The sequence below is a fragment of the Pisolithus orientalis genome (genome assembly GCF_024613125.1).
Source record: "Pisolithus orientalis strain OTSU chromosome Unknown F5J12scaffold_90, whole genome shotgun sequence".
Classification (NCBI taxonomy): domain Eukaryota; kingdom Fungi; phylum Basidiomycota; class Agaricomycetes; order Boletales; family Pisolithaceae; genus Pisolithus; species Pisolithus orientalis.
This window is the reverse complement of record NW_026260871.1, coordinates 18,229-37,222: the sequence shown is the minus strand read 5'-3', so window position 1 is coordinate 37,222 and position 18,994 is coordinate 18,229. Positions and strand designations below refer to the sequence as shown.

Sequence of the window (18,994 nt, the reverse complement as noted above, 5' to 3'; positions counted from 1 at the left end):
CAGTCGAGGACGTTCATCGCGAGCATGGCACACAAGCATATCTGCCTGGATCATGGGAGTGATATTCCCGCCTTTCTCACGCAATTCCCCCTTACTAAGCATCACCAGGAGCGTAAATCATCGACGAATCCGTGACTTGGAGAAAAGTAACCTACAGGTTTATGCCTTTGATCCCAATAAGCCCTGTCCTTCACCAGCAAAGGCAACTTGTTCAAAGTTGCTCCTCGAAGTTATCTTTATCGATCATGCGATGTTGAGAATCGAGATCGTTTCTGACCGGTACCTGGGAAATGGAGTATGTTTGAGGGAACTAACAACACCTGTAAAGATTGCAACTCACGCGTTCTATACTAGAAGAACCACGGGAATCGTAGTGTGCGGAGATAAGTACGGTATCAGAACTTTCCGTCTTAGCATCAGATCGGCTGCAGTTCAGCGTCAGAACATTACACCATGAACCTCGTGATGACGCGGAAGTTTACCAAACGACATTGAGTGCGAAGCCCTCCAAGAACGGTATGCACCTGTACACCCCATACGCATCCTCGAACTGTATCTCCAACGCCTTGGTAGCAACCCACAAGTCATGGTGGCACGAATGTCTGGAGACAATGCCCGACGATCCGTCTTCGTTAGCAAGGTATCGGATGGCATCTGTTCCACAAAGATTCCGTTGACGGTGCCTACTTCCAGAGCGGTGAAACAGAGGGAAACAAGGGGGTTGTGAATGCGCTCGGTTGCAGTGAGAAATTGGAGTGTACGATACAGGCGAAATGTTCCGGAAGCGAAGTAGACGAGTAGACAGAGGATACGTACAACGACAACCCTGGAGTTGACGATGCAGTAGACAAAAACTGGGCCAGACTACTCGTCTTCAAACAGGACAGTCTGACCTTCGGGATGTGCGACAAGCTACTCAGAGGCCAACCAGTCGACAAAATCGGTGACTTCAGCTGCACTCGCGCGTCCGGAAGGACCTGTCGATGGATGACTCCTGTATCCAGACTAGTTGCTGCGGCCCACTGACGCTCTAGCAACTGCAAAGGGACTACCGAACCATCGTCAACGAAAATACATGGGGAGTGGCTCAAAGGAAGTGAAGTCGGGGATCTTGAAGACGGACCACTGGCCGAACGTTGCATATAGTAGAAATTGTTAGCAAGACACAGTGGATTGTAGAGCGACAGGCATCGCTGGGTCTGACCTGGATGTGTTGGTAGTACCAGTCCAGTGGGGTCGAGTCTGGTTTGCCCCACAGCGGTAGCACATACGTTACAGTCTTACCGATACCTGAAGTCATACACCAGTGCGTATACATGGGCCTTCCCGGCCCCGGCTCCACTTTGCAGTCATTAGTACGTGGGTGAAACGGCTCAAACGTGCACTGAAACTAGCATGTGCACCTGCAACTCTCGGTGGCAAGCATTACGCAGTCCACCCCATTGCAACATCAATTACTTCAACGAAGGACTCCACTAGGAACAAGTTGGCCGGTGGAACAGTGGTAAGCTGAGGTCGAGGCAAGCGATGAGACCTGTACTGAACACTTTCCCATCACCTCTTTCTTCGAATCGCCACCTGCCAGTGGGCTCGTCGCCTCGCCCACTCTGCATCGCCCACTCGTTTTCTCCTTTTGCCCACCCTCCGCACCCGCATTTCATAAATTCAGGTGTTATTTTCCTTTTCTGTTTCCTCAGTCGCTGTTATGACCACATGCCGGACAACATTTCCTCGTTAGCCACTATCGCATGCCCAGCTCAACCACTGACAGAGCTTAATGCGACATGCGCGAGACGAAGCTGGATTATCTTCCACCAGACATGTGAAGCACTTCGTGTAGAGGGTGCGCACATTCCACGCCAACTACCAGCGATACGCCACCCATAAGCTTGTATACAACAGATTACCACAGTTCTCAGCCTCTCCCGGTGCGTTCACAGATGCGTCCATTACATGCCGGTTGCTCCTTGGTATGATCATTCAACACCCTTGTGTACTCGAAACTTGATGCATCGTAGCGGTCCAGCACTCCTTCGACCCACCCTTCGGCACGTCTTCCAGCTGTTGTCTCTCCTGTAGGCCAGTCTATCATCCACCTTCTGACGGGGTACCATACCGCTGAATGCATTGCATTCTGGACAGGGCCAGCCGTCGTTGAAGACCAACAAATTTTTTGTCACATTATCGACGCCCGCCATTCAGTGGCCAAGCTTTTTATATTGATAACGTCTCCTTCGGAAAATGATGTCAGAGTCAAAGCACGAAGAGTCGGACACCCTGAGTATGCACCGCTGGCCCACTATTCTATAGAAACTGTTCGCAAGACACGGTGGAATGTTGGGACGAACGTCCGACGCACGCAGAATGACGAGCAGAGCGACGTGCATCGCTGGGTTCGGAATCATCCCGTCTGAATAGGATGCATAGGTGTCACAACCTGAAACAACCACATCGAAGTACAAACATTTCACTCCTTGCCTGTCAAGCCGGCAGCTTCTATCGACTTCATTGGCACCATTAGCATTTATCCACCGGGAACTTGCCGAGCGGAATCGCATGAAAATGGCGCACAGATAGGCATTGAAGTCTTCGTTGTCGGGAATGCAGACGCGGACGAGACGCTGCGCACTGATGTTGATGTTAGAAATGACCGCTCGATGGTGTGGCCTTCCCTGGGTCTTAATCGTCCTATGGAAAGTCGGATCGTCATGTGGGGTAGCTGTCTGAATCTCATTCTCGTATTCTTCTAACATCCAGAATGATCGCAGACAATGCGACTGCTGGTTGGATGCTCACCTAGTGACCGTAGATCGAGATATGCTCATCAAAGGCCCATCTACGACGAGTCACGCACGAAATCCGACAATGTGAAGATCGGGTACTGACTCACACACGACCATACCCAAGTCCATCCCTGAACGTTTGAGTGATGAACGTTTCCTCAACCACTTCAAGAAAATGTCTCTCGGGATGCTCACAGAACCGAAGTACTCCACAGAAGCTTTACAACCTTGCCACCATAATACGCACGAGCGAAAGTCGCAGATTTTGAGACGGTTCAGATGCACTGCGATTCATACGTTGAGGACCTGAGCCTGTATTTGTTATACGGGTTCGCCTCGCCAACGTTCATACCAGTTGTTGCTGGGCAAGAGCGTCGAACACTGTTGCATCCCGAACCTCGATGGTTCGTCAACGGTTGAACATTCCTTCAGCACGTCTTCCAGCTATCATCTCTCCTGTGGGCTGGTCTACCGGGAAACCATATCGTTCACCGTGCTCTCTCCCGGACAAGTCGGTCCGGCGCTAATAGATATTTTGTCATAATACGTTAATCCACCCTTGTTACGAGGAGAGGTATACGGGAGCGAACGAGCACGTCGAGCCGGACTCTACATTACCTACGTCCGCCCTTCACCAATCATTGCTCCTGATATTGATAAAGTCTCCCTCGGACAACGTTGTAAATCTTGTCACTATCCCCCTCAGCTATCATGGCATCTCAAAACCTCGTGCCAAGGGAGCCCGGGAAGTCGCCCTTCCGCGTTTACCTGGGTTTCTCCCTCTCGCAGATCTGTGCCCTTTAGTGTTCAGAGCACACGATGCCATTCCCCGCTAATCCGGAAGTGTTGCACAGAGGAACTTCGCAACAAGGGCAATTGGTGCCTCAGCGAACTGCTTGTCATGCATCATGGTTCGTCGTATTCACATCTCCCAACTGATGATCGATGATCTTTAGCATGTCTGGTTACCGTCTCGTATCGCGCCAATGCATCCCATTGCGAGGGAAGCGTGCCTCAAGCCGTGATTTAGTAGACTGATGGGTCAGTAATAGATATGTATACCCTCACGTGAGGTCACTACTGTGCTGCAAACCCTGCGACCTTGATCGACTCAATTTTTGGATTGCCATCCAGGGGGCAAATCGGTGACGTGACATACATGGGAGGGCTGCTACAAAATGTACTAGCATCAGGCTGCCGCATTCAGTGGGTGGGCTGCTCCTGGAACCATGCACAATTCGTATGCTGTCAACAAAGAAATTTGTAGGGTACCACTACAGTGCCACCCAATGTCAGGCATTCCATACGACAACTGCTTGCGCCAGTACTGCTATTGGGATCGCAAATGGCTCCGCCAGTGGAGACACAGGAGATCCTAGAGTGTCTCGTTGCCTCATGTTCTCGATCAGCTGTGTAATTGTCAACATCGAGCGCCCGCCGCCACCGGGTTTAGGGTACTTTTTCACATAGCCATTGAATAGCCACAAACCTGGTGCTCAAATCCAATGCTGTACTCCCTCATACTTAAAACCTGTGACCAGCAACCAGTATCAGCGTTCCATTTGCCTTCCGTCGTACACTCGAAGCTGAGCACCTGGAAGAATAGCCTGTGGGCTCGGAGTATGTGTGATATCTAGTCAACATTTTGGACATTGCGTTGACTCGTGAAGATGAGGTTACTAGACGTGACAGCGGTTCTCGACCGAGAAATGCACATCGAGCAGACCAATCCGAAACGTGAAGTACTGAAGGAGCTCGACGACAAAGGTACTCGTTATGTGATTCTATCACATCGCTGGGGCGCAGAGGTCGGTTACGAAGAGATGACCGGGCTGATGAAGATGGAGAAGGGTGAGAGGGAAGAGGTCAGGCAGCGCACCGGCTACCAAAAGATCATCAAGAGCTGTGAACAAGCGAGGAAGGATGGACACAAGTGGTTGTGGATCGATACCTGCTGCATCGACAAGCGGAGCAGTTCGGAATTATCAGAGGCCATTAATTCGATGTATCGGTGGTACCAAAATGCACAGGTGTGCTATGCGTACCTCCACGACGTTGATGAGTCGGTCTTCCCTACCGAGCGAGACCGCGACAAGTTCAGCGAGTCCTACGGTTGGCCGGAGTGGTTCATGCGGGGCTGGACACTGCAAGAACTCATCGCGCCGAAGCAGGTCGAATTCTTCAACAAAGACTGGGCGTCCATTGGCAACAAACGACACCTTGCATCTACGTTGCAGCATGTAACGGGTATTCCTTGGGAAGTTTTGAGGGATGGTCCGGCTGCGAGGCGTCTCAGCGTCGCACAAATCATGTCGTGGGCTGCCGGCCGTAAGACGACGCGTGTGGAAGATCGGGCATACTCACTGATGGGGTTGTTCAGGGTTAACATGCCCATGTTGTACGGCGAGGGCAAAAAGGCATTCCAGAGGCTACAACTGAAAATCGTCCGCGTATCCAGCGATCATAGCATATTCGCATGGAATCCAAGTGAACCGCGGACAGGCAGTGTCCTCGCAGATGATCTGAGCGACTTTCGGTATAGTAGATTCATCGGAAAAGTGAAACCCGATGAATTCATTGACAACCTAATGACACTCATTGAACGGAACGCACTCGACGGCCCCTGGCACCCCCAGCATAAGTCCAGAACCAACCCGATACATTGGTGCAGAATTGCATGGTTGAGGTGGTGTGCCCGCGCGATCAGCCACCGACTTCGCACAATCTCTGTCACCAGTTCAGGTATCCAAGTGTGTCTGCCCGTCATCCCCTCTCGCGACTCTCCGTCTCATCTCACAGCTATATTGCCATGCGGCTATTTCCCTTTCACCATTGATTTGGTATCCTCTGGATCCAACTTTGAGAGGACTTCTGCAACTGCTCGTATTTCGGCCCCCACCACCACATATCCAGAATTCAAGACACTCTATCTTACTTATCATCAAGACGCCAATGAGACACACCGAGAGTTTGCACTCGACGACGAGTATGCCTCATACCATGGATTCACTCGCTGCGGTACCTACCCGCGCGAGTTTACAGGCGACACCGTTACACTCTCATCTCTTACAGATGATCTCATCGTTATAGTGTATGCCAATGACGACGCCAGGTCTCGCTTTGCAGTCGGCCTCGGATACTACCTCGGCCAAGGATGGGTGCACGTTGTCTATGATGGATGCTCCCCAACTCAGAACTGGATACCGTGGTCAGATTTTGCCCATGTAGCATATTATCGATTGTGGGGTGCACGTGCAGAACATGCTCGGAGCATGCCCAAACAAGACCACAATGATGCATGCCGTCGCAATGACCACTTCATTAAACATGTCCACCTTCCCCGATCAATCTGGGCTGCCAGGGTAGTCTGGGGTAGGTGGGAGATGGACGATTTCAGGATCATGGTTGATGTCGAGCAATGTCCTGGTTGTTGTGATGGGCCACATCGATGGGCAACGACATTTGTTGGTACTTTTCCTCCTGCGTGCACGCAGACCTAATCATTTGTGGTAACATAGAACGAACACTGTGGCCTTGATACGCCGGGGTTCATGGATACCAATCGCTATCCATATGAGTTGAGGCTGAATGGCTTGCGGGCCCAGTTTGCCAAGTGTTCCGGTCCACGGATTACGGTGAGTCATGCTATGCATACTCACGCCTGCGTCGACACTGATATAACCAGCTGGGTGATTATGGCGACAATTCCGATGGCAACTTCAAATGCACTGGCAATATATTTGAGGATATGCAGACCCTTGGCAACATTGATCCCACAGAATCCGTTTATCGTCCCGTGGTCCGACGTGTATCCGGCTCCGAAAGGCTAATACGTCGCGCGGAGAATCGCACTGAGCTTGTTGTGGCGCACCATACTAGTACTGAGCGCAAACACCTAGCTCTGCGTCAGCCAAAGGGCCTAGGGCTTCCTACGAATGAACATTTTGAGCTACTGCTGAAAGACCTGGCCATCCGTCTTGAAGGAAAGCATTTAGTGACATCGGTCATACAATGTTCAGGTTTGTACGAAATTGATAACGGCGGGGAGGCAAGGGACTCGGGTGACAGTGAGTATTCCGCGATATGCGTGTCCTGTTCTCCTTTTGACATTACCAGACTCGACACTCAACAGTGATAGCCATTCCACCGAACCTGGGATTTTGACTCCACTATATATCGTCGTAAGTCCACAAGTTTGGCAAAGAGAAATGCCTTGTGTACAGAGAAGGCAACAATTCAAAAGTATCCGGTAAACCCATGGAATCAGTATGTGAGGTGGTACTGACGAGGCTTCGTTTCGGGATGTAGGGAGCACTTTTACGACCTCATGAATATGGTGCCTTCCATTTTCGCACTTGGTTCGTCTGTACTGATGTTATCTGCAGCATCAACCTGCGGGAATCGAAGTCCGTCTCCAGTCTGTGGTGCATTGGAAAACTGTGCGAACCTCAAACATACACTTCGGATGGCATCAGAACAGGCGACGGAAAGACGGAGCGATCAAGTTCTTCTCAGACATGTTTTGTCTCCACCATCTGAGTAATTACGTCTGTACCGATACTTTCATTGCTTCGTCCAGCTCACACTCATCATTGAATCCAGGTCGGCAAAATATTATTCTTTGAAAGGCTTCCCTCGATGATGGAAAGTGATTCACTCAGCGAGGTTTCTGCAGGCAGTGCTGAAGGTCTGTTTGCCACACTAAGCATGTTTGTCTGTAGACTTACATTGCGGCCTCAGAGGATGGGTTACTAGCACGCGCACCAAAATTGTCGTGCGCCGACTGGATGATGACGTGTAACCTATTTAAGGGCAGCTGGCAATCTAGTACTACGCTGGACCCACACCTTGAAGTCGTGTTGCCTGTGTTATGCAAGCGGTGCCACACTCTTTCTGCAAGGAGTGACGCACCACGTCGGTATGCTAATGAAATGCAAAAAGTGGAGCGCGAGTTGAAGTCCATATCGCAGACTCTGAGTGCTGATGTAGGTGTTTCCATTGGCAAAAAAGAATTGGGGTGATTCTAACCACATAAAGCTACTCCAACACATACTTCGTGTCTTCAGAAATGCATACTTTGAACATGCATTGTCGTGAGTAATCTTATTGCCTCAAATCGTTTCCTTTTTCTTCTATTCATTGCTTCCTGGCTCCAGAACGACACGTCAAGCGAGCCGCATTGAATATGACAGGTCAGCACCATATCTACTAAAACTCAGCAGTTTACGCCTCGGACGCGATATGTAGGCAATTCAACATTCCTTCTATGACTAAAGAGGTAGAGGTTCTCCAAGCGAAACTCGATGCAACGGTGGATGAGGATGACCAACGAGCACTGGAGGAGGACGTCACAGGCAAGGCAAGGGTAAGATCAACTTGTCACGTTTCGATGCTCAGGATAGTCTTAGATCTTGTGGCTGTGTTGGTGTGGGATATGTGCGGAAGTCGACCAACTGTTACCAAAGGCGAGTCAACCCCATTGTCTCCGCAGTTGTCATTTGTCATGGTTCAGGTTGTGGATTACATCTGGAGAGAAGGAAACATGAAGGTCGGTCTCATCACATACCCGAACATCATCGTGACCGCCGTCGACAGGGCTTAGGGGAAATTACCTTCGTTATGCGTTCAACAAACCCAGGTGATGATCAAGCTCACTTGCAGCGGTAGGCAGCATCATCGGCATATCACACCGTTTTCAATCCATGAATCTATATTGCTCTAGGATCATGCTTGATGCAGGAACAAGCACATCGAAACATCATTTATGGCTTGCCGCTCGCGCAGCGGAGCAAGCCAAGTGGTCAGGTGCGACCAGGGTCACCACTGCTATGAATAACCAAGGTCCCACCGCGAGCACAAGCACTCAACCCCCCTCCACATCATTGGTTTAGCAAACATGGGTATTGGTAAGCTTGTCCTTGATTTTGCCTGGATAAATTCAGTTCGTTGATGAGTGATGACGATCGTGATAGTAACGGGGGTGAGGCAGCCAATATGCGCTGACTTGGTACTGTAACAAATTTCCTTTCCCGACGTTGTAATGATAGATCAATGTACGCGATGTCACCTTTTGTACTAGAACGCATGAAAGAGAATTCGAGGGGTAATTGCAAGTACCCTCACCGTAGCACGATCATTCGTGTATCTGGTGCTTGTGGTCGCCTTCCAGACTGATGCGTTTTGCATTGGGTAATGTGCAACCACTATGTATGTAGCTCCTTGACTTCAAATGCAATGATCTGTTCTGCCAATTGTTGGAAAATTATTTAGTTCATTGCAATGATGTCAGATTTTCACATGGTGATAATCAGTTTATGATAAGATTGTGTGTGGGAGCGTGGGGTTGCAATTCACTGGCAAGGTCGTTGCAATGCCCTTCACAATAGTGGCTGCTACCAATTCTGCCTCTTGTTTCCCTTTCCACTCACTTTTCTCCCTGTACTAACTGTCTTTTTTCTTAAGGACTGTGTTCCTTTCATTTACCAACAATATGCCTCCAGAAAAGCAAACTGTTTCATGTGAATTGTGTGGGAAATCATTCAAGCCAACTGGAATAGGTACTCATCACAAATCATGTCTCAGGTGAATCCACAAAACACATGAAGATTCTGCTCATTTTGACTTGCTTCATCAACAAGGTGTGCCTGGTTTCTACTGGCTGAATTTCCTGATTTATTGTTGGGGATCTGTTCTGGCACAGGTGAATGTTCACAAGGACAACTTGCCATTGATAATGATCTGGACTCAGCAACTGGATCCTCCACTGCAGCAAACATGGGACCAGCACCTGGTAAGTATTCTGTTACCCTTCAGATTGCATTCTCACAACTGTTCACAGAGCCTGCAGTGTTATGGCCCATGGTTGTGGATTTTGAGTCAGCAGCTAGTGTTGTGGGTGTGGATGACCTGGTGGATGGTGCATGTCAACATTCGGTTTGTATCATTCATATTGATTCACTGTGCAGCTGTTGAACCTGAGGCTGATATCAATGTTGATGATATCTGAGTTAAATACCACCCAAATGCCAGCAAGCCACCTGTAATGGTGCCATTTACTGAGTTCAGTCAAGGCCATGCACCCAAATCATACACCCCTGATCCCTGCATGGCTCCATGGTATCCATTTTGCACTTGTCTTGATTTTGACCTTTCAGAATTCATCTGTGGGGCTGCTCTCAACAGGGAGCAAATTAATTTTATCCTCAAGCTTTCAAGATGTTTTCATACTGAGGAGTGCACCCTAGAAACTTACAACAATCTTGAGAGTACTTGGCGGGCCACTTCCCATTGCATGATGATGGTATGCATTGTTAACTTACTATTACTGCCAATGCTAATCACACACTAGTCCAGTTTCAGGAAAGTGTAATAAGTGTGCCATTTGCAGGTGAGATGATGGAGTTTGAAGTGCACTATCATTCACTGTGGGATTGGGCTTCTGATCTTTTGAAGGATACCAGTGTGGGGCCATATTTTGTATTTGATGCTCAGCACCTATCAAAGTTTGATGGCTCCTCATTTGTTCATTTCATTGATGAACCATGGATGGCTGACAATTTTTGGAATGTACAAGTATGTTGTTAGTCTTAAGTCTGTATCTTCAATGATTGCTTTTTCCTTTTTTCAGAGTGACTTACCACCTGATGGCAGGGTTCTGGCATTCATCTGGTATGCTGATAAAGCCAAACTATTGTCATTTGGTTGACAAAAAGGGTATCCAGTTGTTGCATGACTTGCTAACCTCCCCACTTGGATCTGGAATGGTGAAGGCTTAGGTGGTGGCTGGGTAGTTGGGTGGCTACCAATTGTACAGTACTTTTATTGATGGTGTCGAGCATACTTACTGATTTTTTGCACTTCAAGGTAAATGAAGACAAGAGGTATTCTGGAAAGACATCTTTCGCCAACTTCAAGAATCTCATTTGGCATGAATCATTCAAGATTCTGGACACCATTTCGGTCTACTCGAAAAATGGCTGTTGGGTAACATGTTGGGATGGTGTCCTGCATCGACTTTTCCCTACCATACTAATTCTTTCTGCTGATTACAAAGAGCAGTGAGTGGTTAGGGTAGGTGAAATCATGCAACTGCAGACTGACTATCTCAACATTTAGAGTGGTCATAGCACTCATATGTGGTGTCATGTCACATCACCCTTGTCTGGTTTGTCTCATTCATCAGAATGAGATATCGAAATTCCCCACAAACTGTGAACTTCATACAAGCGAGAATGTTTCCAAGACCTTGCAGGAAGATAATCATATTTGCCTGTCATGACATCTTGCTGCATGAGACAGAAAAAGATGGCTACCTTCTGTTGCACTGTCTGCATGCTTACATCAAGTTTGATCTGTATACAGCACTTGAACTACATATGACACACACACTTACCACTGGGTGAGAAGCACTGCATACCTTCAACTCCTTGATTCAGGTTGGCACCATTTTTGGTATTTGAATCATTGCTGATGGTTTCTGGAACAGAAATATGTGGAGCAAACTCAGCATACAGGGAAAAATTGGAACTTTCTGAAGAACCACACCCATATGCATGTATTTGATGACATCGAAGCAAAGGGTGTCCCTGAAATTTCAATATGAAGCCAAATGAGAAAATGCATGGTCCGTTGAAGCAAGCATACCAAAAGCAAACTAATTTCAAGGATGTTGCTCAGCAAGTAAGTCAAATTGTTGGTTAGTATCCAGCTTACTTATGCTTGCACAGATTCTCCATGTTGATCACCTTAGACTGATTTCTGAGCATATCCAATGCAAGATCAAGGAATATGATTCTTACAGGATGTTCAGAGTGGCAATGAATATGGACACCATTGATATCACTGTTGATGAGCCTGAGGAAGAATATTTCCATGTGAAGTTGGGTAGCCAAGTGAAGGAGCCATTAATGTTTGAGGATATTGAGAAGAAGAGTATTGCTGACAACATGTTCAATCGATTCTGGGGAAAACTCAGTGAGTTCTTCAATAAGTACTTTGTCTTCACAGGGAAACCTCTTCCTGGCAAGAAACACATCCAATTCCAAAGGAATGATATGGTAAGTAAAACTGTCTTTTTGCTCTATCATTCAAGTCTCTAACCTTCACCAAAGATTACAGAATATCACTTTTCAAAGTCAACTTTGAGTCCACTGTCGACTGGTGCTAGTACATGGATTATCTATGCTCCCACCCCAAGTTCCATGGGTGTCCTTGTTATGACTCTGTACTCATCAAGACTCAGCAAAATGACATATTTGGGCAACTTATACTTCTGTTCCAGTGTGTTGTTGGTGGAGAGGCCTTCCCCTTGGCTCTGATACAGCCATATGATGCCCCAATTGGGCAGTGACTTCAGAAGGACAAACACCTCAACTTCTGGAGGGTATGTGAGTGACCATGAGGATTGTCCAAGATTATTTCAGTCCACTCAATCATTTGCAGTGCCCTTCTGTATCCAGATCATACAAGAGCTGGTGAGTACCTTGTTGTTGACATGATTGATACTGACATGTTCCTTCATGTGCAAATGATACACAAGACTACAGGACACCACTAAAACCATCAACTATGTAAGTTGGCCCTTTGAAACATTTTCACCCAAAGTACTGAGGATCCAGTTGACAAAACAACTTTTCTGTTTATTTTACCAGTCATCTGATCAGCAAATTCACCTTCCCATACCAGATTTGTAGATCCATGCAGAGTATGAGTTGCTTTGCCTTGATTATAATTATTCCCTCATTTTCGTTCATTTGTTACTGTACCACTAATAATTTTACCTACAAGGTTATCATATTATCTGGTGACAGATACCTCCCCACCTGTCAACTCATGCTGAATGAGTTCAAGACTATGGTACAGAAAGATTTCATAGGGCTGAAGTTGCGCACCGTAATACCTCTCCCCTGTTGTATATTGACACCCCACTCACACTGGGAAAGTTTGAATCTATAGTACAGAAGGATCATGCAGGGCAGATTGTTTACTTCGATAGCTGAGGTCACAGGCCTTGTGTCGAGCTCATGTCTTCCCCCTATCAACTTGTGCTGAGCAAGTTTGAGACTATGGTACAGAGAGATTTTGTGGGGCTGAAGTCTCACATCATACCTCCCCCCTGTTGTTTATTGACACCCTGCTCTCACTGGGCAAGTTTGAATCATACAGAAGGATCTTGCAGGGTGGATCACTCACTTTGAGAGCTGAAGCCACAGGCCCTGTGCCAAGTCCATATCTTTCACCCCATTGACTCATGCTGAGTCTCACATCATTTTTCCCCCCTGTTGTATATTGACACCCCACTCACACTGGGCAGGTTTGAATCCATAGTACAGAAGGATCTTGTGGGATGGATCTCTCACTTAGAGTGCCAAAGCCACAGGCCCTGTGCCAAGCCCCATATCTTCCACCCTGTTGACTCACACTGAGTGAGTTCAAGACTATGGTACAGAAAGATTTCGTAGGGCTGAAATCTCACTCACACCTGGGGAGATAATTCAAAGCCATGGTTCATTGGAATACATTGATTGCTCAGGTCTTTTTTCTGACATGCAGACTTTTCAGGTATCCAACAGTTCAAAAACTGTATTTGATGGATGAATCCTTACAAATTCCAGTTTCACAACATTCTTCAACATTGTGAACAAGTGGAATACTGCATTGATTGGTCTCATGACATACTACTGTGAAGCTGTTATCACATGAACAAGTTGTTAGATGCCCTTGTCAGGGCTGAGAACAAGATTCAAACCCATGTCAAGATCAGGTTGAACAATAAGGTGCCTTCACATTTCCCACCAGTCATTTTCTACACTCTGAAGGGGCTAGGCAGTCTTAGTATGTTGTCAATGGGTCACATTTGGATTCCACAAAGCTACCTGAGGTGGTTGAAGCAAACTGATAGTGGAGATTGGTACACACTATCATTCCTGCATCTTTACAACCACTAATGAATGTCCTGATAGTTACCCACTTCCAAGCCAGTATGTTCTATGAAGAGGACCAACTCATACCCAACTTGTACTGTTATCTCTGCCCATCAGAGGCAGAATTGGAATTCCTGGATTCAGCCCATGTCTGGTTAGAATACTCCATGAAGTGGAAGGAAGCAAACACTCAAAGCCATCGTCTCACTCTTGAAGACCTTGAAGACAGCTGGGACAGAGGTATCCCCCATATCAATACTCTGTTCCAGAAGGATTGCCACATGTAAGTTTATCATTTCACTATATGTGGAATCAACAAAGTTAATTAGTTCTTTAGTCTCACCATGATTGTGGTTGGTGCATTCATACAGATTGGAGGCAACATCAGTTGCTCAAACAGTGCATGTTTATTCCTTCTCCTTGAATGCCACAACTAACTACAATTGTAGCAATCCATTCTGGTGGACTTCACAACAACATGACAGAAAACTTTGGCAGCTCAACAACTACCAAGTCGATGTTATCTCTGTGTTGGGTGGTATTTCCCAACCTGGGAGAGTCTCTTCTGGGAGAAGGTGTTGGGCTTCGAAGAGTCCATTTGATACAAAAAGCTTGCAAATGCTCAACATTTGGGTTTGAACCAAATTCCCAACCATCAGTTCACACTCATGCTCTGGTGGAGCCCAATGATTGACCTAGCGAATGTCTATGTAGGTTTCCAGGTCCAACTTGATCTGACAGGTATCTTCATGCATGGCAAGATCCCCACCCATAAGATTAGTTTGATCTAGATATTCTGTGCTCACTTGTGGCAAAAGAGATGGTCACATTCTGCTGTATTTTGTGATTTGTGCTGACTGATTTTTTTTAGTTCACAAGATTGTTGTCATGGACTTATGTTGAGTATTCAATCAAGAACTCAAGCCCCTCCAAATCGAGATGGTGCAGCAAGAAATGATTCACCCTCAAAAGAGTTACAAGATGAACTCATCCTGTGCAGATATCTTGTTATTCTCAGCCTGCAAGTGGAACATAACATGCCATTTACTCATGACTGATGTATGTTACATATTTATGCCTTACCAAGACTGCACCCACTAATGCTCTATCTACAGAACAAGGACATGTTGGATGGTACAATGAGCAACAAATACTGGATCGAGGTTCAGCTTGGCTGGGGTGACTTTGACTTGCATGATATCGAGCACCATACACATGCAAAATTCTTGGACTATGTACATTCTTTGTTGCTTTCCTAAGTAATGTGCTGACAAGTTCCTCTCAGGTATCCGACTCTATGCATATATACCCATCTCCCACTGGCATGATCAGCATGGATTTGGTGTGCAACCTTTGTACTGGTGCTTGAGGAACTCAAAAGGCTGTCCTGATTGGGCATGGCATGAAGCCCATGACCTAACACAATGCTAGTTTTTTTGTTTGCTTCTTGTTTTGGATGATATGCTGACTTCAGGAACTACTGGTTAATTTGGACTGCACCTTGTTGAACCCACATGCTGCTACATGCCCATTTGCATCATCATCCTGCTGACTGGCAGCCTCTGTTGGCCACTTCCTTGCATTCCAAGTTGGTATTCATGCTCCATGCATTCCTGTGCACTGTCATATGGTGAGCTCCAAATCTTCTGATTGCCAAGCACTGAAATTTGTCAATCACCAACATGTTTTCCTTTGGTAGGCTAACTTTAATATCTACCTTGAGATTTGCTGATGTTTGATATCATGCACTAGGCCTTCAGTAAGAGGCATCATGGTTGCATCATGACTTAATATTGCTCTCATCAGCATTGGCTGTACACACTGCTCCTGCATTCAAAAGGGTGCAAAGAAACAATCAGTGACTCCAACACCCAGTCCCTGTGCTACCCAACTGTGCTCCAAGCCTATCTGCAATAATAATGAATCTCAGCAGGCACTCTCAATGCACACTCACTGACCTCAATGACCCTGATGCTGAAGGTCATCAATGGACCATCATGAGCACATCATCCCATTCAAGAGAAGGCAATGGTGATCTTGCAGAGGTATGTAATCATGTTTTTTTGCAAAGAACTGTTCTTACTGACTACTTCACAGATGCTAAGGTCCATCCAGCTGCAACTTGACATAGAAAAATCCTGCAATTGGGAACTATTGGAGAAGAATGCCATCCTAGAGGCAAAAAAAACCTGCCATTCTATGAAGGACATTCCTGCTGACATGATTGCATATGACAGCAAGATCAAGACACTGGGGAAAAAATATGCTGTAATGATGGAAATGTTCTTGCCACAAACACCACTAACCAATGCCATGTCGGAGCTGCCAAAGTCACCTTCCCCTGTGTTTGTGACAGCTGAGCATTATGCTAGCAGGATGGCAGAGGAACAGGGTCTTGTCACTGAGCTCGATTCCATACTCCCAGAGCATCTGTGTAGAATCAGAAACACCCATTTCTTCCTTGATGTCATACATTCATGCCTGCCATATGATCTTACTATGCTGACAATGTCCCAGTTTGCACAAGCAATGCAAAGTGGTCAGTCCCACATCCTCTACAAGCTATGTGACAATGCCCATGAAATCTTTGCTCTGCCAAAGAACCACTTCTCACTGAATGTGTCTCATCTCAAAGTTCCCAAAATCACAAAGATGCTTGGAGTCAAGGAGGTAGGCACTCCAAACCAACATTTCACAATATGGTTCCCCTTTCTCTTCAAGGACATGAAGCTTGACATATGTAAACCATTCATGAACTGGAAACTGCTTGCTCAGGTGAGTCAAAACTATGTTCCTTCAATTTTCCACTGATGAGGAATAGATTTTGAAAGGAGTGCTATGGGGCAAGATGTCACTCACAGAAGGCTTTGTTCATTGTGGTGGACTGAAGACAAATGGGCAGAAGTGGCAGGTCACAGCAGTGACACCAGGATCTATTGCATGGGCTGCAACAATGGTGAGTAACCTACAGTGATGCCATGTTATGTGTTACTGATTTAATTCTCATCATTACAGTGTATGTTTCTACTTTCTCCTGACAAGGAGTTCCCAGGGAATGGTTGTGGGGCTATCTTGAAAATCAATTACTATCAAGTGTTCTGTGCATATAAACAAGTGCTCATTATGAAGTGGATGGACCATTGTGAGTCAAAGTGAGGTTCAGTGGTGAAAACCAACCAAAACCAACACAAAAGACAATGAAAGCGAGTGGTGGTGTGCCTATGCAGTACCTAGATGGTAGAACCTGTTCTTTTGGAGGGTTTTTGCAAGCTACAACACTCAAAGATGAGTGCTGAGGGTTGGGGGTGCTCCTGACAAAGAGGGAGCAAGAATGTGATAGAAAGCGATAGGGTAGACTGCTGTCAGCCTACAGAAGGATGGATGGTGACTTAATTTGATGTCCTAAGCTGTACTGAGCTCAGGGAGGGCTTGGAGTGAAGTATATGGATGATAGATGATGATAAGTGAAGTAGATGATAGCTAGACCCTTAATAAAGTCTCAACTATCGAAGCTGATGAACGATTTACTGAGAGATGATAAATTGCAAGCAAGAGGGGCTCTCTGATGTCTTCTTTTTTTTTGCTACCTAAGTACAGTGACTTATATACAGTACAGGGGCGTTGCCTATGGAAAACAAGGTGCAAACACCTGGTAAGCGATTGGTAACTGATGAGTAAGGAATGTAAGTGATGGGTAATCGTCTTGGAAAGCATTGGTAAGCATTGGTAAGGATAAGTAAGCCAAAAAGCAAAGAATCAGTAAGCAAAGTCAAAAGATTGGTAAGTATTGGCAATAGGTGAGTCAAAGACAGTCAGAATGTCAAAGTATGAGTCAAGCAATGTCAGGAACCAAGAAAGCACACTGGAATCACATTAGGGGGAGGCTGTGCATGTCACATCTTGAAGAGATCGCTTCTAGGCCAAAGTGGGATGACAGGGAGGCAGCACTGATCTGATGCTGATATAGTACATCCAAAAGCAGACAGGGTGAGTCAGATGTCAACAGGGGTCAAGCTTTGGGGGTCAGTGGGGTGACAGGAGCATAGGGGATTGCAACTTTCCCCCCCAAACCATCCTCTCAGTGAAGCAAATAAAAACTTCATGAACAAGGCTCTGTTGGAAGAGAGGATGAAGGGGGAGCGTCTTCTGCTGTATCTTGCAACAAGGAGGCAAGATGTGCATCATACTCATCATGGATGTGATCAGGGAGAGTGGAGAACAGTAGATTATACTGTAGCTGTCGCAATTTTGGAAGAATGATGGATGAGACTGGTATGAAGACATTGCAGGGGGCAGGGAGGAAGGATCCATATGCTTCTTGGACTGGAGAGACTGAAACGACCACATAAGACCTTTCCAAGTGAATGACAGACCTGAGGCAACCAAAGAATGTCCTCCTAGAGGTCATACTGACAAAAAGAACACGCTGTCCAAGCTGGATGGGCTGAGAGGGCACAGATGAGGGTGGGATGTACCAGGATGCTTCAGGATGGAAGCTGGTAGGAACTCCTGGTAGATATATGTAGCCATGGTCCCTAGCAAAGGGGACAAGCGAAATGACTGATGTGGAGGCAGCCATATCAGAAGAATTAGCAAAATGAGCATCTTTTGGAGGGAGTGCTGTAGAAATGTGTGGAGTGTGCAAATCCTTTCCAATCTTGGAAGGTAGGATCGCGTGGCTGAGCACTACAAGCAAGTGTGAGAATGGTTTCGGTGTCTGCAGAATTGGTGGAGATACGTTGAAAACTGGAATGCCATACATGGGCGCTTAAGAATTTTATTGGTGCTTAACCTGCCTCCTCCTTTTTCTTTGGCACCGACAACTTGTTCTTGTGTGAGGGATGACTGCCAATATTGCTGGCTGTCCTTCTTCGCATGAGGGCTATGGTCTTCACCTCCATTCATCAGCTACATCCATGTCCACCTCACCAAACACCTTTGGTGTGTGACACCATCACATCCAGAAGATTGTCATGGAGATGAACCACTTTGTGTTCAGGAACCCTGGAGCAGCCATGAAGTCCAGGATGGGCGCAATGGAGGACTTTTCTGTGGAGATCAATGCTGTGATGGTGGCAATGGACTCTGCTGCACTATCAGAAGATGATGCAGATGAGATGGATAGTTCTGGTCTGTCCACCCCAGATTCACTTTCAATCACTGACACAAATGTTCCTGCTGCATCTGAATCCCATCAAATTGTAACATCCATCCCAGCACCTGTAACAACCCTCAGAACAAGCAACAACAATAGTGCAGATCCATCAAGTACTGATACTTTGGAATCTG

General features: G+C 46.5%; 6 protein-coding genes across 6 annotated transcripts; all 6 read left to right on the top strand.

The window, feature by feature from the left end:
* Positions 1-4,555: 4,555 nt before the first annotated feature.
* Positions 4,556-5,263, top strand: F5J12DRAFT_695301 (heterokaryon incompatibility protein-domain-containing protein; the record flags this gene model as incomplete). The annotated part of the gene is made up of 1 exon (XM_051740426.1): positions 4,556-5,263. A coding segment is annotated over one exon (708 nt), but the record flags the coding sequence as incomplete, so codon positions are not given.
* A 991-nt stretch (positions 5,264-6,254) lies between these two features.
* Positions 6,255-7,229, top strand: F5J12DRAFT_574328 (uncharacterized protein). The gene is made up of 4 exons (XM_051740125.1): positions 6,255-6,418; positions 6,469-6,850; positions 6,900-7,119; positions 7,169-7,229. The coding sequence occupies exons 1-3, from the start codon at positions 6,335-6,337 to the stop codon at positions 7,034-7,036; spliced, it is 603 nt and encodes a 200-aa protein (XP_051594567.1). The 5' UTR covers positions 6,255-6,334; the 3' UTR covers positions 7,037-7,119; positions 7,169-7,229.
* A 47-nt stretch (positions 7,230-7,276) lies between these two features.
* F5J12DRAFT_574310 (uncharacterized protein) lies at positions 7,277-8,766 on the top strand. The gene is made up of 9 exons (XM_051740124.1): positions 7,277-7,330; positions 7,386-7,768; positions 7,821-7,876; positions 7,940-7,975; positions 8,031-8,142; positions 8,192-8,248; positions 8,296-8,331; positions 8,379-8,446; positions 8,506-8,766. The coding sequence occupies exons 2-9, from the start codon at positions 7,571-7,573 to the stop codon at positions 8,672-8,674; spliced, it is 732 nt and encodes a 243-aa protein (XP_051594566.1). The 5' UTR covers positions 7,277-7,330; positions 7,386-7,570; the 3' UTR covers positions 8,675-8,766.
* Positions 8,767-9,888: 1,122 nt separating this feature from the next.
* F5J12DRAFT_728633 (uncharacterized protein) lies at positions 9,889-10,367 on the top strand (the record flags this gene model as incomplete). The annotated part of the gene is made up of 2 exons (XM_051741896.1): positions 9,889-10,083; positions 10,137-10,367. The coding sequence occupies 2 exons, from the start codon at positions 9,889-9,891 to the stop codon at positions 10,365-10,367; spliced, it is 426 nt and encodes a 141-aa protein (XP_051594565.1).
* A 1,014-nt stretch (positions 10,368-11,381) lies between these two features.
* Positions 11,382-11,927, top strand: F5J12DRAFT_898658 (uncharacterized protein; the record flags this gene model as incomplete). Its single annotated transcript, XM_051748124.1, has 3 exons — positions 11,382-11,462; positions 11,510-11,839; positions 11,901-11,927. The coding sequence occupies 3 exons, from the start codon at positions 11,382-11,384 to the stop codon at positions 11,925-11,927; spliced, it is 438 nt and encodes a 145-aa protein (XP_051594564.1).
* A 2,759-nt stretch (positions 11,928-14,686) lies between these two features.
* On the top strand, positions 14,687-14,964 carry F5J12DRAFT_728657 (uncharacterized protein; the record flags this gene model as incomplete). Its single annotated transcript, XM_051741898.1, has 2 exons — positions 14,687-14,764; positions 14,821-14,964. The coding sequence occupies 2 exons, from the start codon at positions 14,687-14,689 to the stop codon at positions 14,962-14,964; spliced, it is 222 nt and encodes a 73-aa protein (XP_051594563.1).
* Positions 14,965-18,994: the final 4,030 nt, after the last annotated feature.